Source organism: Chelon labrosus (assembly GCF_963514085.1).
Source record: "Chelon labrosus genome assembly, chromosome: 13".
Taxonomy (NCBI): domain Eukaryota; kingdom Metazoa; phylum Chordata; class Actinopteri; order Mugiliformes; family Mugilidae; genus Chelon; species Chelon labrosus.
Genome location: NC_140346.1, coordinates 11,532,327 through 11,557,284, shown reverse-complemented (window position 1 = coordinate 11,557,284; position 24,958 = coordinate 11,532,327). Strand labels below are relative to the sequence as shown.

Genomic DNA, 24,958 nt, shown 5'->3' with positions numbered 1-24,958 from the left:
TTCATGTTTGCTCCCATAAGCTGCTTAAGTAGCTCTGGTTGTATTGGCAGAAGTGTGTGTTTGTTCTCAGAGACTTTGTTGCTATACTGAGCCAGCATTGTGCTTTGTGTGGCGGATGGGGATACAAACTTCCGTCCTCACAATAATAGAACTGATAATCTTTTTCCTGTGTTACTGTACATTGTTTCGGGGAGTCTACAGCTAGACAAAAGCACACTACACTACACTTCAGCTCAAACTGGTTACTAAAGCACAGTACAAATCCCCATAAAGATATTTCTGTATATAAGCCACTGAACGCTTATATTTTGTGCCAGCTTGCAACAATATGCAGTGTTTTGTTTGGCCCAGAAGTATGTCCCTTGCATTGTTGACAGCGTTTATTAAAGCTACAGGAAAACACACTCTCCAGCTGCGATGTTAGCTGACAGACCAAAAACCACAAACAAATTACCAACTAATGCAATCATAAATGCATTCCAATTAGTGTGCAATTTTGCACGGACGACTGAGTTTACCGTGCAGGGATATGGATGCTTTTCTGTTTACACGATGGAACACTTCCTTAAAAGACATAAAAAAAGACTAAGACAGCTTTTATTACTTTAACTGAGTTAAAATAAACTCATGTCATATAGGTCATCTGAGCACCGTAAAGTTGCATGACTCTGACTGGTTGTAGGACTATCCACTTGTGTGCAGAGCTATTTTATGTTTATATCAGTGGAAACACATCTCATAATGAACTCCAAATGGTGTGTTACCAGACTCATATTTTGATAAGAAAAGAGTCTGGCTACTCCAGGCTACATGCTACCTTCATATCTGGCTAACTAGCGAGGCCGGATTTAGTGTGGGGAAAGACTAAGAAATAAGGGGAGATTAAGTGCAGCTAATGAATGCTGTTAGTTAGCGAGAGTTCTTCTAGTGAGCTGGTGGCGAGCTTGATAACAGTGCATCAGTATCAAACGTAGTGTGAAGTGAAGAGCCATGGTAGCAGCTAGTTAATCCTCTTTTGATCCCAAATAACTAACAATGGCCAGTTAGCTAGATGTTGCCCAGAAATACCAAGCTCGACTGAATCTGACTTTATTGCTTAACATATTCCACAAACACAGTTAAGTCGAAGGGAGATTTGTTAGTGTTTTAATTTGCTGCAGCTACCTCAACATGTTGTTGTTGCTGCAGCTAGCATAAGCGAACTGGCAAATAACTTTACTTAGAACAAAGAGGCGTATAGTCAGTTTTTAGATATTATTTAACAATTATATTTGATAATTTAATTTTATTGACCAAATCCCGGCTCCATACAAAACAGGCAGCAAGACCCCGACTCTGAATCTGTAATAGCAAAACCAATTTATGTGCTCATTATTATATAACCCGGACATATTCCGAACAAAAACAGAAAATCATGAGGGACTGTGTTGAGCTTTGGTGCTGCAGTGATATGACCCGTGCATCCTCTGGGAAATGTGTGTAGAGCTAAAACTCTAATATGCTCAGTAATAAGGGGGATCCAGCCTGTTGCTTATCCATGGTGAAAATGAACTCTGGGCTTAGAGCCTTTGGTGTTGTCTTTGAGGAAACAATAAGCATCTTTCTCTGCAGCCCCTATTCTGTGCTATTTGTCCTCCAAACTCATTACTCTTAATTGATCCTTGTTAGCTGCCAGCCTCCCAACCCCACAGAGACTGTTCAGTGTGCAGACAACTTGTTCACTCACTGATCCCACTCCAATTATGCACACATATTCATACACTGATAAAGTAGTTCAAACACACACACACATACACCCACACGTTTGTATGGCTGCCTTTGTGAGGACATTCATTGACATAATGCATTCCCTAGCTCCATAACCTAACCATAACCATCTCAAGTAACTGCCTTGCCCTAACCCTAACCCTAACCTTGCCCTAACCCTAACAATACCCTAATTGTCTTAACCCTGAACATGGCTGTTCATGTGAGGATTGGCCAAAATGTCCTCATTTTGCACAAATGTCCTCACTTTGATGGTATAAAACTGGTCCTCAGAAAACAACCTGTACAAGAGCACACACACACACAAATCAGAGGGTACTGCGTTATCTACGTGATCACAGTTAAACTACAAAATGTTAACAAAATTCAACCTGATCTGCATAAGTTGAATTAAAACTGCATGCTTGTCTGGCCACTTTGGTGAAAAATAATAATCCTAAAAAAAATGGTCTTGCATAGTTGTTTAGGCAGATAAATGGAAAAATACTTTTATTTTGTTTTTTTTATGAAAAGACAAAGACCAACTTCAGTATGCATTCCTCTGGCCACCTAGAGAGTCTTACTTAGCTCAACAAGTATCCGCGTGAAGCAGGGAAATCACCTATAAGAATTTTCATTTTTGGTGCGACTACCTCATGAAACATTACTGCAACAAGTAATGCTACAATCAAAGACACGCAAATATGTCAAAAAACATGTCAAGCAAATACGCCATACCAACCAGATTTCTGATTCTAAGGAGTTGACGCTGGTTAAATGTTTAGTGATTCACACCCTGAGAAAGGTTGTGGTTGCGCGACAACACCACAATAACTCTCTTTATGTATGCAAGAGTTCACATACGGCTTCTCTGTCACATGTTAATGTTGAGCTTATATACGGTAAATGCAAAGCAGAATCGTTGCTAGCTCCCAAGTAAAAGCAGTAACTGTGTATTAAAGACATGCGTGAGTTGTCACATTTCAAGATCATATGTTGTTTTCATGATTGGCTATACTCTATGTTTTAAACAAGTAGATTAAATGTAAATTGAAATGTCCATCCATTTATCTGTCATCCATATCTGTGGTGGCCTGTATCCTAGGTGCAAAGAGGCTGAAGTAAAGGGCCTTGTAATAGTAATGACCAGCTTCTTAATTAAAAACATAACGCAGCACAATGCTGCTATCCCTTGGTAAATAATTAAAATTTCAGGTATCCAAACCCTTGCCTACAGCTCACTGCACAACACAAAACCATATTCCTATTAATTGGAGCGCTAAACACAACAGCTCTCATCTCATGCGATACATGAAAGCACATGCATGAACTGTAATATGGTAAACGTGTTCAGTGAAAGACATTATGGCCAGAACAGCATATCACACACGTAAGCAGAATGCAAATGAAGAGATGACACGATACATGTATTAGGTTATTAACAAAGGGGTACACACATTACAAGACCTTGAAAATAGGGTGTGATAGATGTAATGTATTAAATAAATGAATAGAAGATGTCTATGAGGTTGCCTTTGTATACAGAGAAATAATATTTAAGGCGTATTATAACCAGCTTGGTAAGTCTGGCTTTTAATCGGCGAGACTTCCTGCTAGTACCCCAGATTCTTTCAGTCGGCCTATTTCTGTGAAAATACATTCATGTCAATTTGCACAGCTCTTACTATAAAGAGCAACAAGACCATGTTTGTGCATAGCGTCAGTAGAATCAGTATATCCTGGTTCTGTGTTTCTAAGAAGATAACTTTTCTGGTTCCTGCTGTTTTTCTTAGGTTTTTCTTGTTCTCTTTCTGTTAAGACCAAACACTGATTCTTGAAGGTGTTGAATTCAAAACTGCCTTGCGTGTGTACATTACTGGATAATTATTGCAAGGGTTTCATTCTTCTCTGGCAATAATACACTGTCTCATTATTAATGATTAAAAGCTTTTGGGTGCAGACTGCAGGAGAACTTTTCCGTGAAAGGCTGAGTTGCTGTTTCTGCTTTTCATGTGGCTATAGATTAGCTATGGCGTAACATCAGAATTCAGGCTGCCTTTTATCACATCATCATCTTGGTCATAGTGAGTCTCACATATTTTATCACACAAGTCTTCTGTATTTGGCAGTGTTGTTGTGTGCTTCAGTCAGGTAATACAGAGCACAGTGAGCACTGAGAAAATGAATAAAGACTCACTAAAATGAGAGATGAGACTAAACAAGAGATGTTTTCTATCTAGTTATATGAAACACTCATTAACACTGGCAACATCGAAAACTAATCAGGCCTGTAATTAAATGTCTCATCAAATCTATTTTCTCCCCCAATCATTTCAGTCCAGTCATCCAGCGGGATTACTGGAGAGCAGTGGGAGGGAGAACGGAGCAGGAAGCCGGTCCAAGATGGAGCAGCTTCCTGTCGTGTCTCTGTGAAGTGAATGTGAGGGGCAGACGGCAGGAGCTGGAGGACGCTGGCTGCTGGAAGGGCTCCAGTCACTGTATTGGCAAAGGTGCTACAAGCACAGATGGCTCGGTCATCACTGCACACGCACTAACACACACACACACACACGCTGACATGCAAAAGCCCCTGACAGAAGATGACACATGAACACACGCGTGCATGCACACAGCAGTAAATAAGTACCAAACACATTAATGCACAGCCACCCACGGACTAAAATGTGTGAATGAACGCACACACATCTGAGTCCACATCAAATTGGGCATGGGATTAAATGCCACATCAAATCTACTTTAGTTCCTGATCCTTTCAACCCTGTAGTGCCCTCCTTTACAAACCAAAATAAAAACAGCAACTGTGTTCACAGATTAGTTGCGTGTGCTTGTAGAGAGGTGGAGAGAGAGAGAGAGAGAGAGAGAGAGAGAGAGAGAGAGAGAGAGAGAGAGAGAGAGAGACCCTCTGACCACAGGACAAGAATGCATTCTTCTTTCTCACTATGTGACAAGCTGGACACAGCAGAGCAGTAAAAGAAAGCACAAATCATTCTAATTTCACTCTTATTTTGTGCCCACAGTGCAGGTGTACACTCTGTTTTTTGCCCACCAGGCAACATAATGGCTCATGAATTCTTGCTTACGAAACTGAGAAAGAGAAAATAAATGTTTAAAATGTGCTGCAGAGAGTTCGGTCACGAGCTGGGGAGACGGGGGGACGGTCTGAATACAGACTAACATCAATATTTAAGAAGAGAACTGGCTGGCAACTGCAGAGAGAAGCTGATTTATGACATTTTAATTAAAAAAATATATTATTTATATTGTAACCCTACTTGAAGCTATTGTACAAGAATTGTACATTAAGTATTCCATAAACTGCTTTACATCACACTTTGAGAACACTTAAATATAAAATTAAATAATAGGCCTATAGAGTGCTGCTTAAAACATATTGAGCCCTTTAGAATTTTCTACATTTCCGCATAAAAATGACTCAAAACATCACCAGATGTCCTGAAACTAGACAAGGAGAACCCAATCGAACAAATGAAACAGAAATAATAAACTTATCATTTGTACATATCTGTGGGTTGCAAACATATGTGAAGCCTTGTTTTCAGTATCTGATGTGACCTCTCTTTGTGCAGCAACGACATCAACGAAACATTTCAGGTAAATGCTGAACAGTCGTCTATATGTCAAATATGTATATTTAAAGACATGCATATACAGCATATTTGACTTATATAATCCCAGAAAAGTCCAAAATAATGTTCATGTGTTCAAAATCAAGTCCAAACTGGAAAAAAATCAACCAAGTATTCTTGGTACGGTTAACAGGAGTCACCTGTGATACAGTCTGACTCACCTCAGTGTGGCATTCTCCTGCCCTTCTACATGTTCCTACATGTTCCTGTTCAAAATCTCCTTCACAACGGGAAACAATAACCTTAGCGTTATTAAAAAACACCCTGAAAATAAATGGCAGCTTTTGAGGAAGATTTGGATTCTGGGCAGGCAGTGACATTGACTAATCCCATCCATTCCACTTCACACGAACTTCTGCGTTAGGTTCAATAAATTTCTGCAAGAGCCACGCACAGCTGAATGTGGTTTTAATGAGTTCAGTGAGCGCCTCCAGAGCTAAAGCATAGACAGCCTTCACCTCCAGACCACCAAATATCAAATTATGTTTGTTTATCAGTAACACTCGTAGCACATAGTCGACTGGCTGTACATGTTACATGTACAGGAGTATTCACCTTCTCGCACATCAAAAGAAGCTCCTCATCGGCACTACTCTCCCAGGCGCTGTCTGGGCTCATTGCACAATGACTCATTTACACAAGTGAGGTTTTAATTCATGGTTGGTGTGATACATAGTGAGATTCTGTTATTGTATTAAGAAGTTTGAAACTTAAGAGGTTATGCATAAGAAGGGATCCTAGAGGTAGCGTTATTTGTCATCAGTCAGCTGGAGGGAAACCCAAGTCTGCATGTGCACAAGCCTTGCACTAAAATTTGGGGAAATCCCAGCTGGTATAATCTTGGCACTAAAAACTGAACATAAGGTTGTGTCATCATCATCTCAAATATACAATAATCTAGGTAACATTAGAAGTCAGAACGTACTGTGGCGTGTTAAAACTAAATGGAATGGTACATCATAATATCAATAAAATGATGATATCATGGCGGTATCATATTCTAAATAGATAAAGGTTATGAACAGGTGTGGCTGTGTTTTTTCAGTCTATTTTTTTCCTCATTTAAATGAACACAAGATAAAGCCATATTACCAGATAACTTGTGACGCACACAGTGTAAGTAACATAAAAAGAACAAGATATGCAGATCGCTGTGTCAGAAAAATGCTAACGGTGCAGTGTGTCTGCCAGATGAAATGTGAAGTGAAGCGTGGGCTCACTTATTTCCGCTCCGGAAACTAGGAAAAAAACTTAAACTGATGTTGAAGTATCGCTGGCTGAACTCACTTGGCTGAATATTTAGTATTAAATGATGACCATGTTGAAAAGTTTTTGTCATTTTGGCCCATTCTTGTATTTTCTTGATGTATGCCCAAATTTATCCACCTGCTTACCACTTTTGTCTTTGACGTCCACTCTAGTCTTTGACGTACTAACCGCACTGTTGGTATGCCTGACGTTGACAATTGTTCTACTCTGTAAGTGGAACTCAACCAACCAGTAGAAGAGTATAACAGCGACTAGAGAAAGAGACATCAATGGCTTCTGCTTTAAAAAATAAAAGTGCATGTAGAAAAGTGGACAGAAATGTCAGATCTGTGTGGAGTGATGGGAAGACAGGAACATTGCTAGAATAAATCCCAAATGTCAAATTCTCGTATTTTTTTGTCCATCATTTGAAGTTTGACCTTTTGCTCTCTTTCACCAACTAAACAATTTGATTCACCAATTCTATTGTCAACATAATAGTAAAAATAATTTCACAGCTTCCTTTTTTTCTGGGTTTCACAACAGTTGTGATCAAATTTTCCATAAAGTTCATGTGAGTCTAGGCCAACCTCAAAACCACAGGAACCGTTTAAATGTTAGCAGCTGTTATCTTCAGCAATATCTCAAATTTTTGCCCTGTTGTTGATTGTCTTTGACGGAAAAAAAAAAAAAAGTGCTAAGCGGTCTCAGCTTCCCTTGAAAAGCTAAAAAAAAATACCACCTCAGACTTAGACCATCCTAGCATGATGCTAACTGCTGCATGTGAATATAGTCATAGATATTTTGGGTATTCAAAAAATACTGAAATAATGGGCATTTCAGGAACTGAAATTGCAAGATTTCAAAATTTGAAGCACTTGCAATCATCAGCTTTAAACCAAATTTACAGGCAACTTACTGACCTTTTAGTATTTCTCCATTTGTGTCAGAGGCCACAAGCTGATATTAACACAGAGCTTGTGTTTCCATGAGTCAGATAGTCAAAGACTGAGCAATCATTTAAATCCAAAAAAAGTCAGGTGAATACTGTACACATTCATGCAGCTGTTAACAAATACAACACACAATCACCTGCTCACAGAACAAGTAGCAGCAGGGGCTTTTAAATATGCTATACTTAGCTGGCTCTCTTCTTACAGAAAAGCAAAATCCTTCGTTTGGGATGATGTGGATCATTTGTAATGCAAACCGCCCTCCACTATGCCAGTTGCACTACCTTGAATTTCATGCAACCACAGTGAGATATTTGAGTGGAGACAATGGCCCCATAATCTGATAGTGCTGTCTGTTTCCCTGCTTCCGGACAGAGCTTCAAATGAACCATGATATGACCATCGAGCTGAAGTGGAAGTGCACCAGTGAACGATGGCAGCTATATGCAGACAGTGATGCACCTCTCCTATTTCAGGAAGGAGACTAATGACATTTATATGACCTTGTTAGATGCTCCCTATTGAAGCAGACACATATGATGACACTTCAAATGTAATAACAGCTACGTCGTTTTGATTTTACAGTTATCTGCAAATAGTCCCTGAGAGCCGGGGCCAATTTGTGAACGCAGAAATAGGCAAAGCTTCCGAATAAGCTCATATTCATCTCCACTTCAAAGATACTTGGCTAAAAAAAACAAGGGAATGACTCAATAATTCATGAGAGAAACCAACTTCACAGCACTTTAGCGTTCCCATAGCAGGGATGTGCAGTATGAAGCTCTCGCGGATGTAGCAGACGTGGACCCACGAACCGTATGTAGACATTTTCCCTTCCTCCTACAAATAAGCAAATGTTCAACCCTAGAGCTGAGCTACACAGAAAACAAATTTAATACGCTGACAGCCACTTCAAAATGGGAGAATACAAACGAAATCAGCACTGAGAAAAGTCTACTGCAAACACTGCACCGTAAATGCAAATACGAGGAGTGTTGATCTGTCACACTGGTTTTGAGAGACCATCTGGAAACCAGAAGATTTATAGTTTTGCATTACAGTCCTCAGTGTCAGTGCATGACATTTTATGACCAGCAAAGCAATTGTATAAAAACAACAACACGTTATCTACACAGGAAATGAGTGGGCGTCCAGTTGACACAACTTCAGAACTCAAGTCTTACACCATAAACTGAAAACAAATGTACGTCGACCTAAAATAATGCTACATAGATGATTGCTCCGACAAGTACACACTGCACTGGTACATCAATGCAAAACACTGCAATGCAGATTGAGTCCAGATTTTGCCGTTTGAAATCTTTTTTGGATATCATCTCAGGGCTCAAGACAAGAAAACAGAGCTTCAAACACAGAGATCTCACTTTAATTATTGAGCTCATACTGAACCACAGTGAGATATACAGATCCATTGATACCAATAAGATAGCCGTGAGTACAATGAAAGCAGACTGTTGGAAAAGCACTGAACAGCTTTCACTTCTTCATTTATCAAACGATTGTACTGCCCAAGCAATATAAAACTGCAGAGACTGATGTAATAATTTAACCATAGCATTTGTAAACTGTGTGAAGTTACGTATACATTATACTGTATATGCAGTATAATGTTTATGATTACAATTTTATAATGATACACAGCAGCTGAGGAAAAAAGAATTCAACTACAGAGCCACAAAAATGACAAGTTAGTCTGATGTAGCCAGAATCAACTCATATCAGAATATGAGTCTGGTAACACTGCATGTGGATTTCATTAAGATGCTTGTCTCAACTGCTACAGAGAATACAATCGCTCTCCACACAACTGGATAGTCCTAAAAACCAATCAGAGCCATTTTGTTGTAAATAAATTCAGCTCCAAAGTGCTAAGATGGCGTGTATGGCTACGCGGTTGTTATTTTTCTTGTCCACAACCACATAAAGTTCCTCCTCCCAAATGATTTGATTGGCACACACTGATCTATGCGACTACAGACCTACTTTCCACCACAAAAATTTGTGGGTGGTAGGTGAAGGTAGTCTGGCTTCCGGGTTACTGACAAGCAGGTAAGTCACAAAAGTAGTGAAATAGTGAAAGCAAAATGAAAATAAATAAAAATAAATAAAATATATATATATTCATTATAATAAAAAAGTACAACATTTTATTCATATATATATATCAATAAAATGTACTTTTTCTTTAGCTTTAAGTCAGTTAATAAAAAACAGTTTTGTTATCCTTTACTTATCATCTACTAGTTCATTTTAGATCTTTATAAAGTCATTGTCATTTGTCTATATTCTAGTACTTATATAACAGTAACACGAGAATGTGTGTGTAACATCAGCAGATCATGAGGGAGACTTGTGTGGCTACTAGCTAGCTAGCTTGAAAATTTTGGTAGCTAAATTGTGCGTTCATGTGAAGTCGGATTTATTGGGAATATGAGTTCCTGACGAGGAAAATTCACATGAACAACTACAAATCAGAAGATTGGGGAAATTTTAGTATGCAACTTGCTGGGCTAATTAAGTAACCTTAACCTTAAGCCAGACCAAAGTTAACTGATAACTGCATGTCCATCTCTCACAAGCTCCTAACATCGCAAAATCTTAACCATAAAAACTAGCATGGGTCAATGATATGTGACATTATCTCAAAAACAATAGTTTTGATGGACGCTAACGCACTAGCACATGGACACACCCATGTTGAAAGAATGACATCCCATCTCAAAAACTAACACCTAAGAGGAGCATATGAATGCGCAACACAAAGCTCCAGCCTTTGCAGTTAGCAACAGAGTTGACGCTAATTTACATAATAAAGTTACACCAGAGAGCACAGATAATGCAAATTGACCTTATTCTGTACTGCATGCCGCTGTAGCATTACTGCATTAAGTCTTGTCCCCAAAGCATCGTAGCTGACAGGCTTATGCTAGCAAAGATCAGATAGCATCTAATAAAACATAGAAGTTCACAAACACTGTGTTTCGATCTCTATGACATCTTTATCTAGAACCACGGTGGAAACTGATCGTGGGATGAAGATTGTCACTTCGGTGTGAAATCGTGGGCTGGTGTAGGATTGTATTGCACTGACAAAACACACGAGGATTTACACATAACAAGAGAGACATGCTGATCCTTTAATCAGGGTTTTATGCAAGTTCTGATTACTCGTGATGACATATAGTATCAATTGTCTTCCCAAGCCAAACCTTTCTTTGACCTTGCATCTGATATTTGGTGAGCTCTCCGTTTCTTTCCCATCATTCTGTGCCAAAACTCAGGGCTGTTTAAACAGCCCAGTTAGGCTATTCTTGTAAAAGAGAAAAAAGCATGACTCCGCTTATTTCATGTATAACTGATCATTACATTAGGAGCTAGCTGACATGCACAAGACTGTCATTGACAAAGTTGAAGAGACGCACCTTGTGACTTCCTGGAAGCCGTGTCTCTAGAGAGAAGAAGAATAACGTGCACAATCGATTTTTTTTTTCAGGCTGATTCATCCTGGAGTCAATGTGGAGTAGACCTACAGCCGCTTACCGGCTCTAAGATGATAAAAATGTCTTATTATTATTGTTACCAGTTAATTTAGCAGTAACTGACTGGAGACAATGTTCCTCTGAATATAGGATCTGGTTTTTAATTATGGAACATTTCAAATAAAATCTAACTAAAACTGTAATATAAAACAGATTTATTTATAAATCTGTTTCCCTCTTGTGTGCAATTTGTACTTTAGGTTCTACTCTGCAGTGTCAATTTAGTCAACGCAAAAAGTGCTTATGAAAATGCTTTTCATATTTCTGTGACAACTGTATTGTGGGTATCTTCTTGTACCAAACGCTGTTATATAAAGCCAGTGTGTAGTTACTCCATTGTGTGCGAGCTCTAGGAGCAAAGCGGGGATGCCCCCGAACCAAAACAATGGCCTGGCACACAGCAGCAGATAAATCTAATCTATCCACACAGGAACAATCCCTTTAAAGCAGAATCAGGACACCTGAGGTTGGTCAGGATATTTAGTGGGTCAATTTCCTCAGACAGAAAAAAGAGAGAGTGAAACAGATAGACAGAGAGGGAATTAATAAGTGGCCATATCAAGGCCAAGCAGTCACAGGCTGATATAAAAGAGACTGTGGCTTCCCTGAGGGAGTGTGTTCTAGGCCGACGCTGGCCTGCCTGGGGGCCTATCATTGTCTTCTGTGTCCATTCAGCAAACCACAGCACACTTCCTCTGACACACACACACTCTCTTGATGTGTGACATGAGTCTGGGTAAAAGGGGTGACCCTAAATGATGACTGTATGAAATAAAAAAGAGATTCCCCTGTGTTCAAATATAGGTTGAGACACTTTCAGTAACTGACTCGATACTGATTCAGCTATAGATGGTTTGTGAAAGCTTTTTTCTATATGCTGTTCTTACCAGCTGGTGAAATAGATCATCCTTGGGGGGAATCCTGTGTTAAACAGGAAATCATGTTTTCTACATTTAAGGTGTGTAAAGAATAACGACAGTAGTTCTAGATACTCATGTAAAGCCATAGCCTGGCCTAGCCATACCATTTGGACTTCATTATGCAGTGTTTTTCAACAGCTACAGAGAAAAAATACCTCTGCAGGCAATTAACAGTCCTACAACCAATCAGAGCCATTTTCTCATAAAACAAATTCAACTCCATGACTGCGTGTCTGTTACTCTGCATGCACAACTCAACTAAATATTACGTGCTTTTCACTACCTCCACCACACAAAACTGCCTTGAGCTCAGTAAGTATTAAAGTTTCTTTTATACTTTTATCATCATCATAACTGTGCTAGGAAAAGTGACTGTAAATAGTCTATTTTTGGAAGTCAACACCGTGGCCAACATAACACCAACATAACTTTACAGGGAATGCAAAGACCTTTAACTTTTAGCACAATGGATGATGTGAGGACTTCAGAATAGGAGAACTGTTCATGGTTTGTCTGTCTAATTTTCAAGTAGTTTGACAATAATGTAAACTGAAGGTTTCAGCTTTTGAAAGCTCCTGTGTGTGTTGTGCACTTGCTCTATTCGCCCAGTGCATAAGAAAAAACACGTAACATAGTTTAGTCACCCAGCCAGCATATTTTGTTTATGTAAAGCCAAGCAGTCACTGAATTGATCAGAAAGGTTCTAAAAGGAGAAAGACTGCAGACTCCTGTCTTCATTGTCTACTCAAGACTCATTTATAAAATTGTGCAAGTGTCATCACATATGGGGCTGGGTATTGCAGCCGATTTCCTGAATCGATTCGATTCCAATTCAGACTCCCCCGATTTGATTCATTTGGAGATATATCAGTTTCAAAACAATTTTACTTAGTTATGAAAGAGATTTCAGGCCTGACGGTGCTCTCAGAGTTGAAGCGTCCGTCATGTTTTGGATCGCGCTCACATGTGGATTAATCTTGTTGCGTGCCGTCTTGCGATTAGTCGCTTGTAATAATAATCACTTCCCAGCTGAGTGGGTCGAGACAAACTTTCCAACCCAAAATTGGCCTGCCTTTACGGCAGCATAATTGTGATTATTGTGATTATTACTATTAAAATTATGTGCTGCCTCCATGCCACTACGCCAGTGTCCATTCAATCTGTAACCCAAAACCAGTGCTAGGAATCCACTTCAAGTCTGACATCACAGATTTCTAGCCCAGTTCCAATTTAGCCCTCTGTGCCACGACTTCTTATCAGAATGGTAATTCATCATTTGGATTTCATTATGAAGCATGTTTCAACCGATACAGAGAAAAAAATACTAATATTAACTAAAAACTAATTGGATAGTTCTACAACCAATCAGAGCCAATTAATCCATCACCACGTAAACACTAGCCCTGCAGATATTTGCCAGAGCATAATCAGTTCCCAGTGGAGTGATTCCGAACCAACTTTCCGTCACAAAAAAACTAAAGGCCAGCGAAGATGGTCTGTTTTGTAGTTTTAAAAAATTTGACAAATCAACAAAAAACTGCCGGACAGAAAACAAAAATCCCTCCTAGTCTCATTACAGTATTTTCATAGCAACTGTGAGTAAAGTGCTGTTTGTGCCTCTCGCATACAGTGTACAGTAGTGTTGTCTTTACAGTGAGTGCCTGCAGCCGACAGGACAGATGTGAACCCTCTGATCTGGCCAAGTCAAAGACAGTCCTTCCATTCAGTAACAGCAAAGGACACAGAGTGATCCATATGACACCCCCCACCCCACACACACACACACACACACCCTCCAGCTTCCATCACTTCAGAGGACATTACACTGACTTTCATTCATTTCCTGGAGACGCAGCCTAGCCCTAACTGTGACTCCTAACTAAAGCTAACTCTTTAAATGTAACCAGGGGCTAACGGAGACTCACAATGAGACGGATTTGCTCTATGTCCCCACAACAACACTAACACAGGGCGGACACACACAGTGATGACTTCATGACTCCTGACTCCAGTTTTGAGAATGGTTTACATATGACAGCTCGTCATAAACATGGCTGAAAAATGGCATTATACTGAACAGACGAAACTGAATAAAACACACGGAACCCAATTTAAAAGCGTTTAAATGAACCGTGTCTTATAATTAAGCTTTAACGCACAAATATATACCGAAAGCTACAACCTAAACTAAGGCCAAATAACAGTAATTACACTTTTGCATGCATTTAGTAGTAGTTTTTGCTAATATAACTTTTATTTTTCACTTCTTGCTAATTCTGTTTATTTCCACATCATTCTGTTGCATTCGACTTTTATTTTTTTAAATAAAGTTGTTTTTATGAATTGAAATAATTCCTTTCAATCTATTTTACTCTTCTTTCCAAGTGTAAACTGAGTACCAGCTAGCTGCTCGCAGTGAGAATCGATGCGGGGAATCGGTGAGTGATGCTGCGTTGGACCCGTCCGCTACGAAGTCCCGCAGCAGAGACCGTGACTCCCAGTGTCAGGTCCCCGGACGAGCTGTCGACCTGTAGACCTCCAAGCTCAAACACAAGGAAACAGACGGTGTGTGGTTTAGGTCGGACTAGTACTCACGCCCTTGGTCTGGGGAAGCCCATGGATAGCAGCACATCCAGGCTGGAGCCACATTTCATCGAGCCCGCTCGGTTCTGCCGGAGCCTCCGAGGGAGGATTTTGCTGTAGAGGTCCTCTTTGGCAGCCATGGTCCACCGGCGTCACCCAGTCCGCTGCGAGTCTGACACGGTCCGTCCACCACCACCACCAGACCTCCGGCTACTCCATGAGCCGCGGCTGAGTCCGCATGAGTGGAGCGGCAACGGCAGCGACACGGTGCGGAGAGCAGCGCTGCGCGGCCAGGCAGAGTCCTGCTACTCCGCCCACTGGAGGAAACAGCAAATTAGATCTGCTCACTGGGTATGAACGGTTCAGCGGCACAGCACACAATATAAAACTTACACAATATCATTTATATGTGACTTGGGCTGCTGTGTTTATCATAAACCGTGTATGTGTGTAAAATACAGTAAAAATCCAAACAACACGTTATAAAAGCTGCTTTTAATTTGCGTACAAAAATTACATTCATTATAGAAATAGGTTGAAATAGGTTGAACCATTGTCTGTACAATTAATATATCCTGTGTAGAAAAATAATGACACGATATTTTTACATTGATGCTAAATCTGACACAACAGCACTGCTTACTGCACCTTCAATGACCAAAAAGAAAAGAAAAAAGAAGCCCTAGAATCTCATATAAAGTTTGAAACTCACAAAGACTCCTTATTTCCTACATATAAAGCGATGCACTAATAAGGATCTGGTCCATCTGGTAAATTATGACACAAGCTATCACCTTAGGAGTGAGGATCCTGGTAGTTACGCTAATTATTTCTTAATGTATGGCTTTTGCATAATTTTTTTGTTGCAGATACATATCCTTCCTGTTCACTGAAATGACACTGGGACCATGTAAGACACATGGAGGGCCGCGCTGTGCCACATCTAGCCGACGGGCGCAAGCTGGCCTTCGGTGGCCCGGCTGAGTCATGGGGAGATGTGCGAGGTTAGCGTTGGCCCCCGACAACGCCGGCAGATGGGTTGTATGGCGCGATGACACAGAAGACGCAGCCTGCCTCCTGGAAAGCTTGCCTCATCTCCACCTAGTGGGCCGAACACGGGCTGCGTCAGACAAATGCAAGACACAAGTGCAACACTCCCTAGAGCAGTTACTGAGCACTCGGGGCGGGTTAGTGACTGATGACAATCTTAAAGGACACTTTAAGGAGCTGAAGGACAGAATGATGGTGGACATCACTCACACAACAGGTCAGTTTAGGTCAGTTGATAATGTAGCACTGAATATTTTTCTGATTGTGTTAATTTCTCTTTTAGCACACAATCTTGCCAACATTTCATCCAATGAGGGGAGTAGCCAAGCACATATATGTCAGAAAGAATGTAAAGATGAAACCATTGATGGAAAAAGGTGAGATGTGAGCACAGTCTTACCAGTCTCGCCTGGTCCAGGCAAAGACCCACCACGGCCCCCCCACTTCCAGGTAACTTCACTGCTGAACCGAACTGCAAGAGCCAGCAGAAACTTCATCAGAGCATAAACATAAAGACGCTCCTGCAGGCGCACACAGATGAAGGTGGAATAAGGCTGTTAAATAAAACATGCTCCGCTCCGAGCAGGCGGTGGAAACTTTCAGCACCTACCTGCCTCGCCAGCTGAACCATCTTGAGATTACCGGGACCCAGACAGTCATCAGTGTAGACAGCCCTGTGGGACATACTGTCAAAGTTAGCTGTGAGTACAAGTGTATTGTGCATGTATCTGATCTAAACATACCTTCGCAGCTCAAAGTTCTGGTCCATGAGTCCTGCCAGGCGGCTCCAGTCTCTGTCCTGAAGAGCCACCCTGAGGGAAGAAGTGTTTTCAATCAGTGCTATGGCAACTATCACCTCGACGTACTGTCCTGAATCCCTGATATGCCGCACGAAAACACAAAAACTAGACACATTTCTGCCTGTAGAGGCTTCCTAAAACCAACCTTGCCTGATCGGTGAGCTCAGCAAATGTCTTCATAGCTTCGACGACCATCGCCTCTCCTGTGCAAAGACATGAAGGTAGTTCAGCATATACATATAAAAAAAAAAAAATATGCCAGGCCAATCAAATAGTGTGCACTATCCAATTGTGCGCAGAGATTTTATTCCATGTATCGGTTGAAACATGACGCATAATGAACTCCGAAAGGCAGAGAAATGGCATGTTTCCGACATACAGTGTATTCTAATAAACGTTGAGTCAGGCTGTGCAAGGCACGGATTATCCTTGTCAAAGTATGTTACAACCATCAGTCAATACTCTCACTTTCCCTAAACTTTAACTAGAGCAAAAGTGGTATCACATTCCATCCATGACATTCCATCGACAGGTTGTTAGGATATTTCAGTCTGGACAATGCAATGGAGGAACTGATTGATAAAAATGTGACTAATAATCATTTAATTTTAAACTAGTAAGCTATGTAACGTTTGATTTGAAAACATACCACTGAGCCAGCGTTGGCGGATGTTGCTGTGAATGCGTCCAGAGTCACTGGGGTCACTGAGGTAGGCCAGCCATAACGGTGGAAGGTTATTCATGTCCAAAGAAACATAGTTGCCTGAGAACCAAAAACACACACACCCATAAATACGCAGAAATATGCAGACCTTTGCAAAATGCAATTATCCACCATTACGTCTGACTGGTCCCAACTTCAATCTGCACTATTCTGACAACAAGCCCAAAGAGATAGAAGATACTGGAACAGACTACTAAGTATCTATCTAAAAACTGTGCACAACTGTGACTACAAAAGGTGCCGTTTTAAAGGCAAACCAAGGTCACACTGAACACTGTTTGCTTCCCCTGCATTTTGTATCAATAAAATCTATTCAGGACATCTTCACTTCACCTTTCTTTGCACAATACTGCATGTGCGTCATCAACTTATCATCTACTGACAGACAGTCTGATGTCATTACCATAGCCATGTTCGTCCATGAGCTTCTTGCTGAAGTCCATGTAGACTAGTCCTTCATAAACCTGCAAAAGACAAAGAATTCATGTTCGTGTATGTTCTTGAGTATTACTGACAAAGGCAGATCCATGTGGTATCGATTTGTGTTACTGACCTGCACAACTCTGTCCTGCAGGCCAGCAGTAATGAACAGCTCATCTGTCTCCACGTTGAGGATGAAGTTGGCTCGGATTGGTTTTGGGAGATCCTATAGTATATGGAAGAAGAAGAAGAAGAAGAAGAAGACGAAGATGAAGAAGAAAAACCACAAACCCAAAATTCAAGAGACAGCTCTGATGGCTTTGGTAGCCCCATGAAAATGGATTGTACGTCAAACATCCTTACACTTTCTGTGATGTTGTAGAATTTCATGAGACACTTCAAGGTAGCTGAGACGATGGCACTGAGACGAAAAAAAGAGCGTTACTAAATTCAGATGTGGAGCGTGCAGAGAATACCTTTAATTTAGGATGTGTAGATAAAGGACAATCAAACAGAGCTACATACCTGCTTCCAGCAAGGCCCTGCGTTTAAAATAAAAGAGAAATTATAGAGTGATTAGTCCGGGGACAAAAACTAAATCCCGCTTTTGCATCTTCACATTTCACACAGTGCGAGGTGAATTGCGGTGGTAACTGGATAGATCCTCACCACTTGACGAGGAATGTTGGTGTCGTACTTCAGCGTGAAGTTCTGCTTCGTCAAAGCAATACTGCAGAAAAGAATGTAGAGCAGATATTGTTAGTCCTTAGCAAGTAAAAAATAAAAATAGAACAAAATAAAAAATAAATCAATAGAAAGGAAAAGCATTTTTCCCTTTTCATTTTCAACAGCTAGCACCTTCAATGACTATTCTTGACACAGAGGGTGGTTAGTCCAATCAACCAAAATCCTCTGACTACGTCTTAATAAAAAAAGTGCTTTACGCAATTATGTATCGGTGACAACAATCCTGAGTCCTGAAAGTGGACAAAGACAACTCAATTAAACCAGAAATATTATACTTGTCTACTTGTTGTTTTTTTTCCCAAAAATTGAGCCAATTTTATAAATCTGCGAGGTTCAAAAGTGAGTGCGCCTCTAGGATTACAAAATTAATTTCGAGGACGAGTTAGAGTCCATCTGTTCAGAAGTGTTTCCAACCAATGTAATGAGACTCCGGTGTCAGTCAGAGATGTGTCACACAGATTAATCAGACAGATCGTGAGCAAACAGAGATTTAAGACGACGTTACCCTCCACAGTGGTCGGCCAACAAATACTTGAGGGGTAACTTGTATGCAACAAAAGGCCTCTTTTACGTCAGCTAATGTCCATAAATCCACCATCAGGAGAACACTGAGCAGCCATGGTGTTGGGAAGTGACGTGAAGCAAGCAGTTCATGCGAGGGAACGCGGCACGACTCAGACCCGAAGCGCGTCTGTACTAAGGAGTGAGCTAAATTGCCTCCAAGCAGCTATAGATGACTGATCAGCAGTCGCGGAAATGTTTAGTGGCTGTTATTGCTGCGGGGGTCACACCGGATAGTGAAAACAATGGTTCGCATACTTTTGCCACTTACAGATGTCACAAATGGTTCATTTTTGTTAATAATAAATAAGTCACAGTTACCTTTACTTTTGATAGCTTAAGTAAATTATTGTAAATAATTAAGTAAGAATTTGACGCCAATGTTGGATTATTTTTTACGTAAAGAAATTATGACAATACTTCTGTCACATGTGGCCATTTATTGAACATTACCAGCTGAAAGAGACCCCCTGGGTGTTTAACATGACCAGTGCATTTGCTAAAGAGTCTTTCAGCACTTAAAGATATAGGACGTAGAGAGGATTTAATCTTTCTTGACTACGTCAGCTGGTTTTGCATAATGCTACAGAAACTGCCTTGACTAAAAATACAAAAAGAACAGTGGCAATGATACTAATCTCACCCTTGTTTGGAGCAGAACTGGTAGAACTTCTTACATGTGGCTTGCAGCAACCGGAGTCCTCCCAGGTACCTACAGTGAAAGGGTACAGATGTGAAAATTCTGAACGTCCACTCAGTCCTGTGTTTGCAGTCACCAACAACATGACGAATACTCACCCTTCCTTTCTGCTGATGCAGAACAGATCTTGCAAACTCCCGAACTCCGTGGGGTCGTTGAGTGGATGAGGGACTAAAACCTACAAGATCATGAAATTCACATGACTTTAAAGAACATGTCGCAGATGAATGTGTTTCAGGCTACGAGTGTGCGCGTGTTTAGGTTACCAAAGTCTGGCTCTCCACCAGAGTGACCTCGGCCCAGAAGTTGGAGATGGTCATGGCGATGGTTTTCCCATTGAAGCCATCTGAGGGGTTCCCCATTAACCCCACCCTGTGAGTGAGAAGTAGTAATCTGTCTTTGAAGTGTCCGTCAGGATGACGTAGGAAGAAGAAACAAGCTTTTACACGCAAAGTCCGCCTGTGTTTTCTTACCTGGCGTACGATCTGCAGGTGATCGGTTTAGCAGGGCTGTCTTGCTGCTTGGTGGAATAGTGGGTGAGCCACTTGGTGTAATCTGACAGGCCCTGAGACGACATCCAGATGAAACATGTTATGGGACTGAATGGAATTAGAAATGGCAATAAAATCATTTTATATAGATATCAGTTTTACGAACAAAAAAAATCAGTATCCCATTGCTTTTAAAGGAATGTTTGAATCACACTACAGGCTGGAAATATCAGCGGCAGAATTAATGTTGGTGCAATATTCAAAATGCTGAAAATCTTTACTATCTATTAGTCATGAACTAACCACTCAAGTTACTGTGAATGCTTAGTTTGACAGGACAGCACACAGTTTAAATCAGAGGTAGACGACTTTGTCAAATAATAATGGCTTCAAAAATACAATATTTAAGAAAAAAAATGTCTTATTGGAGCTTGAGCACATTGCAGTACATTTTCTTTTGCAAATTAGGAATGATTATCTGTATATGTCTGTGCAAACGGGACGCGTAATCGGCATCTGTCCTTCGCCTCTGGCCTGTGAACTAACCACTCAGGTTACTGTGAATGCTTAGTTTGACGTGACAGAAGGCCGAACTGTGAGGGAAAGGAAACGTAACGGCTGAACTGAAGAGAGGATACAAACCACTTGTCCAATGAGCTGGAAGCCTGTAGGAAGCTTCATACCAAACACATCGAGCTGTTTCTCATTGATGATCCACTCCTGATGAGAAAGGAGTCGGAAAAGTTATTAGTCGGTGTATTTGGAGTAGTAAGATCATAGACAATCTTTTTTTTTTTTTTTTTTTTGCTTAGCACCCAAACAGCACAGTCTGCATCCCCAGAATGATGATTAGCGCTATGCCGGCCTATTATAAAGGGGGACGGTCTCAGACCCTCCTGGCATAGACGCCACAGGAGCCACCAGCCTGTTGGGGCTGGCGTAATGTGATTTGAGCTTCTGAAGAGGTCACGCAGTAGTTGTTCCCATAGCGAGTCACACACTCATGCTAATCAGAGAACTGGGGTTATAGTCATAACCTTAAGTTTTGCAATCTCACTGAGGTTGAAGAACACATTACATTACTTTAGTTTAACTTCTAAGTTAAACTAAGCTTCTTAACTGCTTAGGTCACAGATGTTTCTGTTTCTTATAGCAATTGCTGTATTGGATGTGTAATTCTCTCTGAATATGGATCACGTATAATCTTTTTCCTCTGAAGTGGAACAGTTGAGCCTGGAGGTGAACTAATGCTCACTATTATCAGTATATGATTTCATTATTTGGTGTCGAGGTGTGAAATATGAGCATTAAAGTCACATGAGTGTAACTGAACAAAATAGTTTTTGCTGAGACATCACCCCTGGATGATACAGACCGTGTGTAATGAACTACAGGGGCTGGCTGAGCATCACGTACGAACCCAGAAATGTCCAAAGCTCCTGTCTGTGGCCTGGGGCTGCAGGCTGAGGAAGTCCAACATGTGGGCCAGTGTGTCCCTCTGGATGCAGTAAAACACCACGCTGGCCAGCCGCGATGCTGTCAGACCCTCCTGCGGTTTCTCCAAGAAGCGGGTTATCCTGATTCGTAGCACATACAACAGATTAAAACCAAACCTGCAACACGTTCCAGTGTGTACCAGTGAGCTTCATGAACAACCTGGACCCATGCGTCGCAGACCCAACCTCACCTATGGGTGTCGGGGCAGACCTCCACAATGCCCCTGGAGCTGCTCTTCTCACTTTCTTCCAGCTCGTAGTATATGATCATCTCTCCAGGCTGCAGCACAGACACAAGCCAGGTTGTTCACTTTGACAGCACGGCTGTTTAGTTCATTTCTACTTCTTTAACCCTTAAATGCATACCTCGAATCATTACCACCGTAGGACTAGATCACACCCTGTGTAATTCCTTCATTCTTTTCAATGAAACCATCAAACTATAGTGTCAAAGATGTCAGAAATAATAAAAATCACAGTGTTGTAATTTCCAGTTGACTGTATATGGTTCCACCTCACAGTGGCAGTGTTGCCTTTCTGTTGCAATGCATAAACCCAGACACGGGATGTTTAGGAGTGCCAAGCACGCCAACTCCAGACTTGTACACTTGCACTATGGGATGCTTTCATGTCCCAGGTCCACACAAGTCACTTCCCAGTGCATCTTCAATAAAATGGCCAGGGCAAGTACGTAACCCGGGTATTTGGACTGTACTTGGTCAGTGACTTTTGTCTCAAGTCCACAAGAACAGACAAGAACGCACATTGATAAACGTCCATAATGAGACAGAATGTGTCTATTGTGATTCTGCAGCACCTGGGCTACAAGTTGGGTGCAGAAGAGCATTTTCTTTGATTGCAACAGCCTCCTAGTGATCTGCACAAAAGATCATTTAAAAGCTAACCCAGAGCATGAAAACGCGAAGGCCATTCAAAGTGTTCGGAGCATATGTACTTGCATTTAGAGTCTGAACAGGGGAATCTTATGTCATTACATCAGCTGCCTTCACATGTTCCTGTAAATGCACAAGTACTTTTCCTGACACGTGCGTTTTAAGGGTTAATGACAAAGCCTTCATTCATTATTCAAGTCAGTCTGGAGCTGCTACCGCAATCTAATTGGTTGTAGAGAATTTTTATGATGGATATCCTGCAGCCACATTAGAGCATTCATTGTCAGCTCAAATGATTCAATGACAATAAACGCATGGTGACCATTTTTACCGAAAATAAAAAAACTCTCACCTTCGACCTGAAGAAGCGGATCACTTGCGCAATGTCAAAGTTCTGGTCTGCACACAGCATGTCTCCAGCAATCTGTCAACACAAAAGGATATGGTACTCAAAGAGCAGACGTGTTAATTATTCAAAACTAATGAATACATTAAGTACACACCACCATGATGTCATCCTGCATCTTGCGGCTCCGTATGGCCAGCTCCAGGTCCGCCACGGCACCAAGACGGTCCTCCAAAGTAGTGCTGCCGTCGTTTATTACATTTTCCACCGGGAAGTCATTAGCTGTGGCCCAGCGCTCATAGTGCTTATACCTGGTCAGAGTTAGAGAAAAGGGGAGGAAAAGCAGCTTTAGAAGGAAATGTGGGGAGCTGGGGAGTAGTGGTTGGATAAGTAGCTTTTGGGGCAGAAGGGTCACAGGTTTGCATGTCCATGGCTGAGGTGCCTTAAGCAAGCACCCACACCACAAACTGCTCCCCGGGCGCTGTACAGGTGGCACACTACTGTATGAACGGACGATGGGTCAAACGCAGAGAATTTCCTCATGAGGGATCAATAAAGGATAAACGAATTATTTATCTATATGTTGAGGGACTGTCGAATCGGCAGCAGATATGTCAAGCTACGGTAAGAACTCACTTGTCTGCATTGGTGACCAGATAGACTTCTGTGAAGAGCTGCCGCCTGGTGACAAAATCAGAGATGCCAACATTTGACTCATTAAGTGATGCAAAAGATCATCAGAAATCAGGCCTGCTCCTGTTTGTGCCTCTCGTACGTACGTGTTAACGTTTTCCCACCAAAAGTCAAGGATCTTCTTTCCTCCAATGCCAGGAAGCAAGGCCTTAGGTACTCCAGCCAGGTGGCTGTAAAGGCCCGTGTCGTCATTCTGGCAGTGAGTGGAAAGAGGTGTGGAAAACAGCTGATTCATTCGCACAACTAACCACACCATGTCATATTCAACAAGACGTAACACGTGACAATGTTTTTCTGAGACATGACTTGGATTTGGGATTGAAAAACTGCTTCTTGGTAGGCCAGGTCAACACCTTGTGCTGTTGTTCATATTTTTTGAGTTGTTCCTAAACTGCTTTTGTGTGTGTGTGTGTGTGTGTGTGTGTGTGTGTGTGTGTGTGTGTGTGTGTGTGTGTGTGTCCATCCTGCTGGGGATGGCTGCTGCCATCAAGGAGTGTCATTGCTATGGGATGGTAGTTTCTGGTCTTGTCTAGGTGGATGTTAGATGTCCAGATAACATCCACATTGAATTGTCACAAGACGGTAAGTGGTACTTCTCTTGTCAGTGGTTTTAATGTTGTGGCTGTACGGTGTACACATAACATTTATTCATAGCCTCGGGTTTATAAGTGGACTCCCGAGATACACAACATGCCCCGTTCTACTGTTGTATAATGGACATTAACATTAACAAAGTTAATGAAAGAATCCAGCTCCCTTATCTTTGTTTGTTCTTGGATAAAACGATCACTTATTAGAAAGCTTCGAGCTGTCGAGTCAACCATGAGATTAACTATACTGATCGGTAGAGGGCAGTGAAGAGCAGGAGGCTATTCATATAAAAATGCATCTTTCCTTAAATGACACGCGAGCTTTTCGGCGAGACGTAAGCCGAACGCCCGAGTACATCTTTGCGATTTTGTAAATGTCCTCAGCAACAGTCTAACACATACAAGCGCCAGCCGACAATAACGCATCGATCAAGTGCTGGATTCTTGAAGGCAGTCTGGGGTACAGTGACCGCTTCACAACTAATGCGAACTTTGCACTGCTGTAAGTCGCGCTGCAACATTCAACCCATTTACCTTGATTTGTGTCTCCAGAAGCGTGCCGTGACCGGCCACCAGTAGTATACAGATCATTGCTGAAGCCTCACGTCCCGGTGTTGCCTTAAATTCAAAATAAAAAAAATAAAAAAAAAGGAACGCAACCTCGAAACGTCTACTGTGTCTGCGGGAAGCTCGATTCTCCCAGCGTCAATGAAGACATCAACTTCCGGAAGGACCCTTCAAAATAACACACTACCTCGCGTATAAAAAG

General features: G+C 41.3%; 2 protein-coding genes across 6 annotated transcripts in view; both read right to left on the bottom strand.

Annotated features, from left to right (window-relative positions):
• ubash3bb (ubiquitin associated and SH3 domain containing Bb) overlaps positions 1 to 14,843 on the bottom strand; it is a 41,568-nt gene extending 26,725 nt beyond the window's left edge. For all 4 annotated transcript variants that reach the window (XM_084559095.1, XM_084559096.1, XM_084559093.1 and 1 more), the window contains exon 1: positions 14,691 to 14,843. In XM_084559095.1, the coding sequence (XP_084415221.1) occupies positions 14,691 to 14,818 (128 nt within the window). In that variant the 5' untranslated portion in view covers positions 14,819 to 14,843. The remainder of the gene's footprint in view (positions 1 to 14,690) is intronic.
• A 130-nt stretch (positions 14,844 to 14,973) lies between these two features.
• On the bottom strand, positions 14,974 to 24,859 carry gkup (glucuronokinase with putative uridyl pyrophosphorylase). Of its 2 annotated transcripts, XM_084558897.1 has the most exons (23): positions 24,724 to 24,859; positions 23,686 to 23,792; positions 23,543 to 23,587; positions 23,064 to 23,217; positions 22,913 to 22,984; positions 21,859 to 21,947; positions 21,592 to 21,748; positions 20,814 to 20,891; positions 20,154 to 20,245; positions 19,947 to 20,052; positions 19,779 to 19,858; positions 19,624 to 19,692; positions 18,342 to 18,402; positions 18,198 to 18,214; positions 18,036 to 18,093; positions 17,806 to 17,898; positions 17,656 to 17,716; positions 17,178 to 17,291; positions 16,674 to 16,731; positions 16,472 to 16,540; positions 16,339 to 16,402; positions 16,129 to 16,200; positions 14,974 to 15,779 (listed from the first exon to the last, which is right to left on the bottom strand). In XM_084558897.1, exons 1-23 carry the CDS (start codon positions 24,778 to 24,780, stop codon positions 15,684 to 15,686), a joined length of 1,869 nt encoding a protein of 622 aa, XP_084415023.1. In that variant the 5' UTR covers positions 24,781 to 24,859; the 3' UTR covers positions 14,974 to 15,683. The 2 variants fall into 2 exon arrangements, with proteins under 2 accessions (XP_084415023.1, XP_084415022.1); XM_084558896.1 differs by lacking the exon at positions 24,724 to 24,859 and having other exon boundaries at positions 23,686 to 23,861.
• Positions 24,860 to 24,958: the final 99 nt, after the last annotated feature.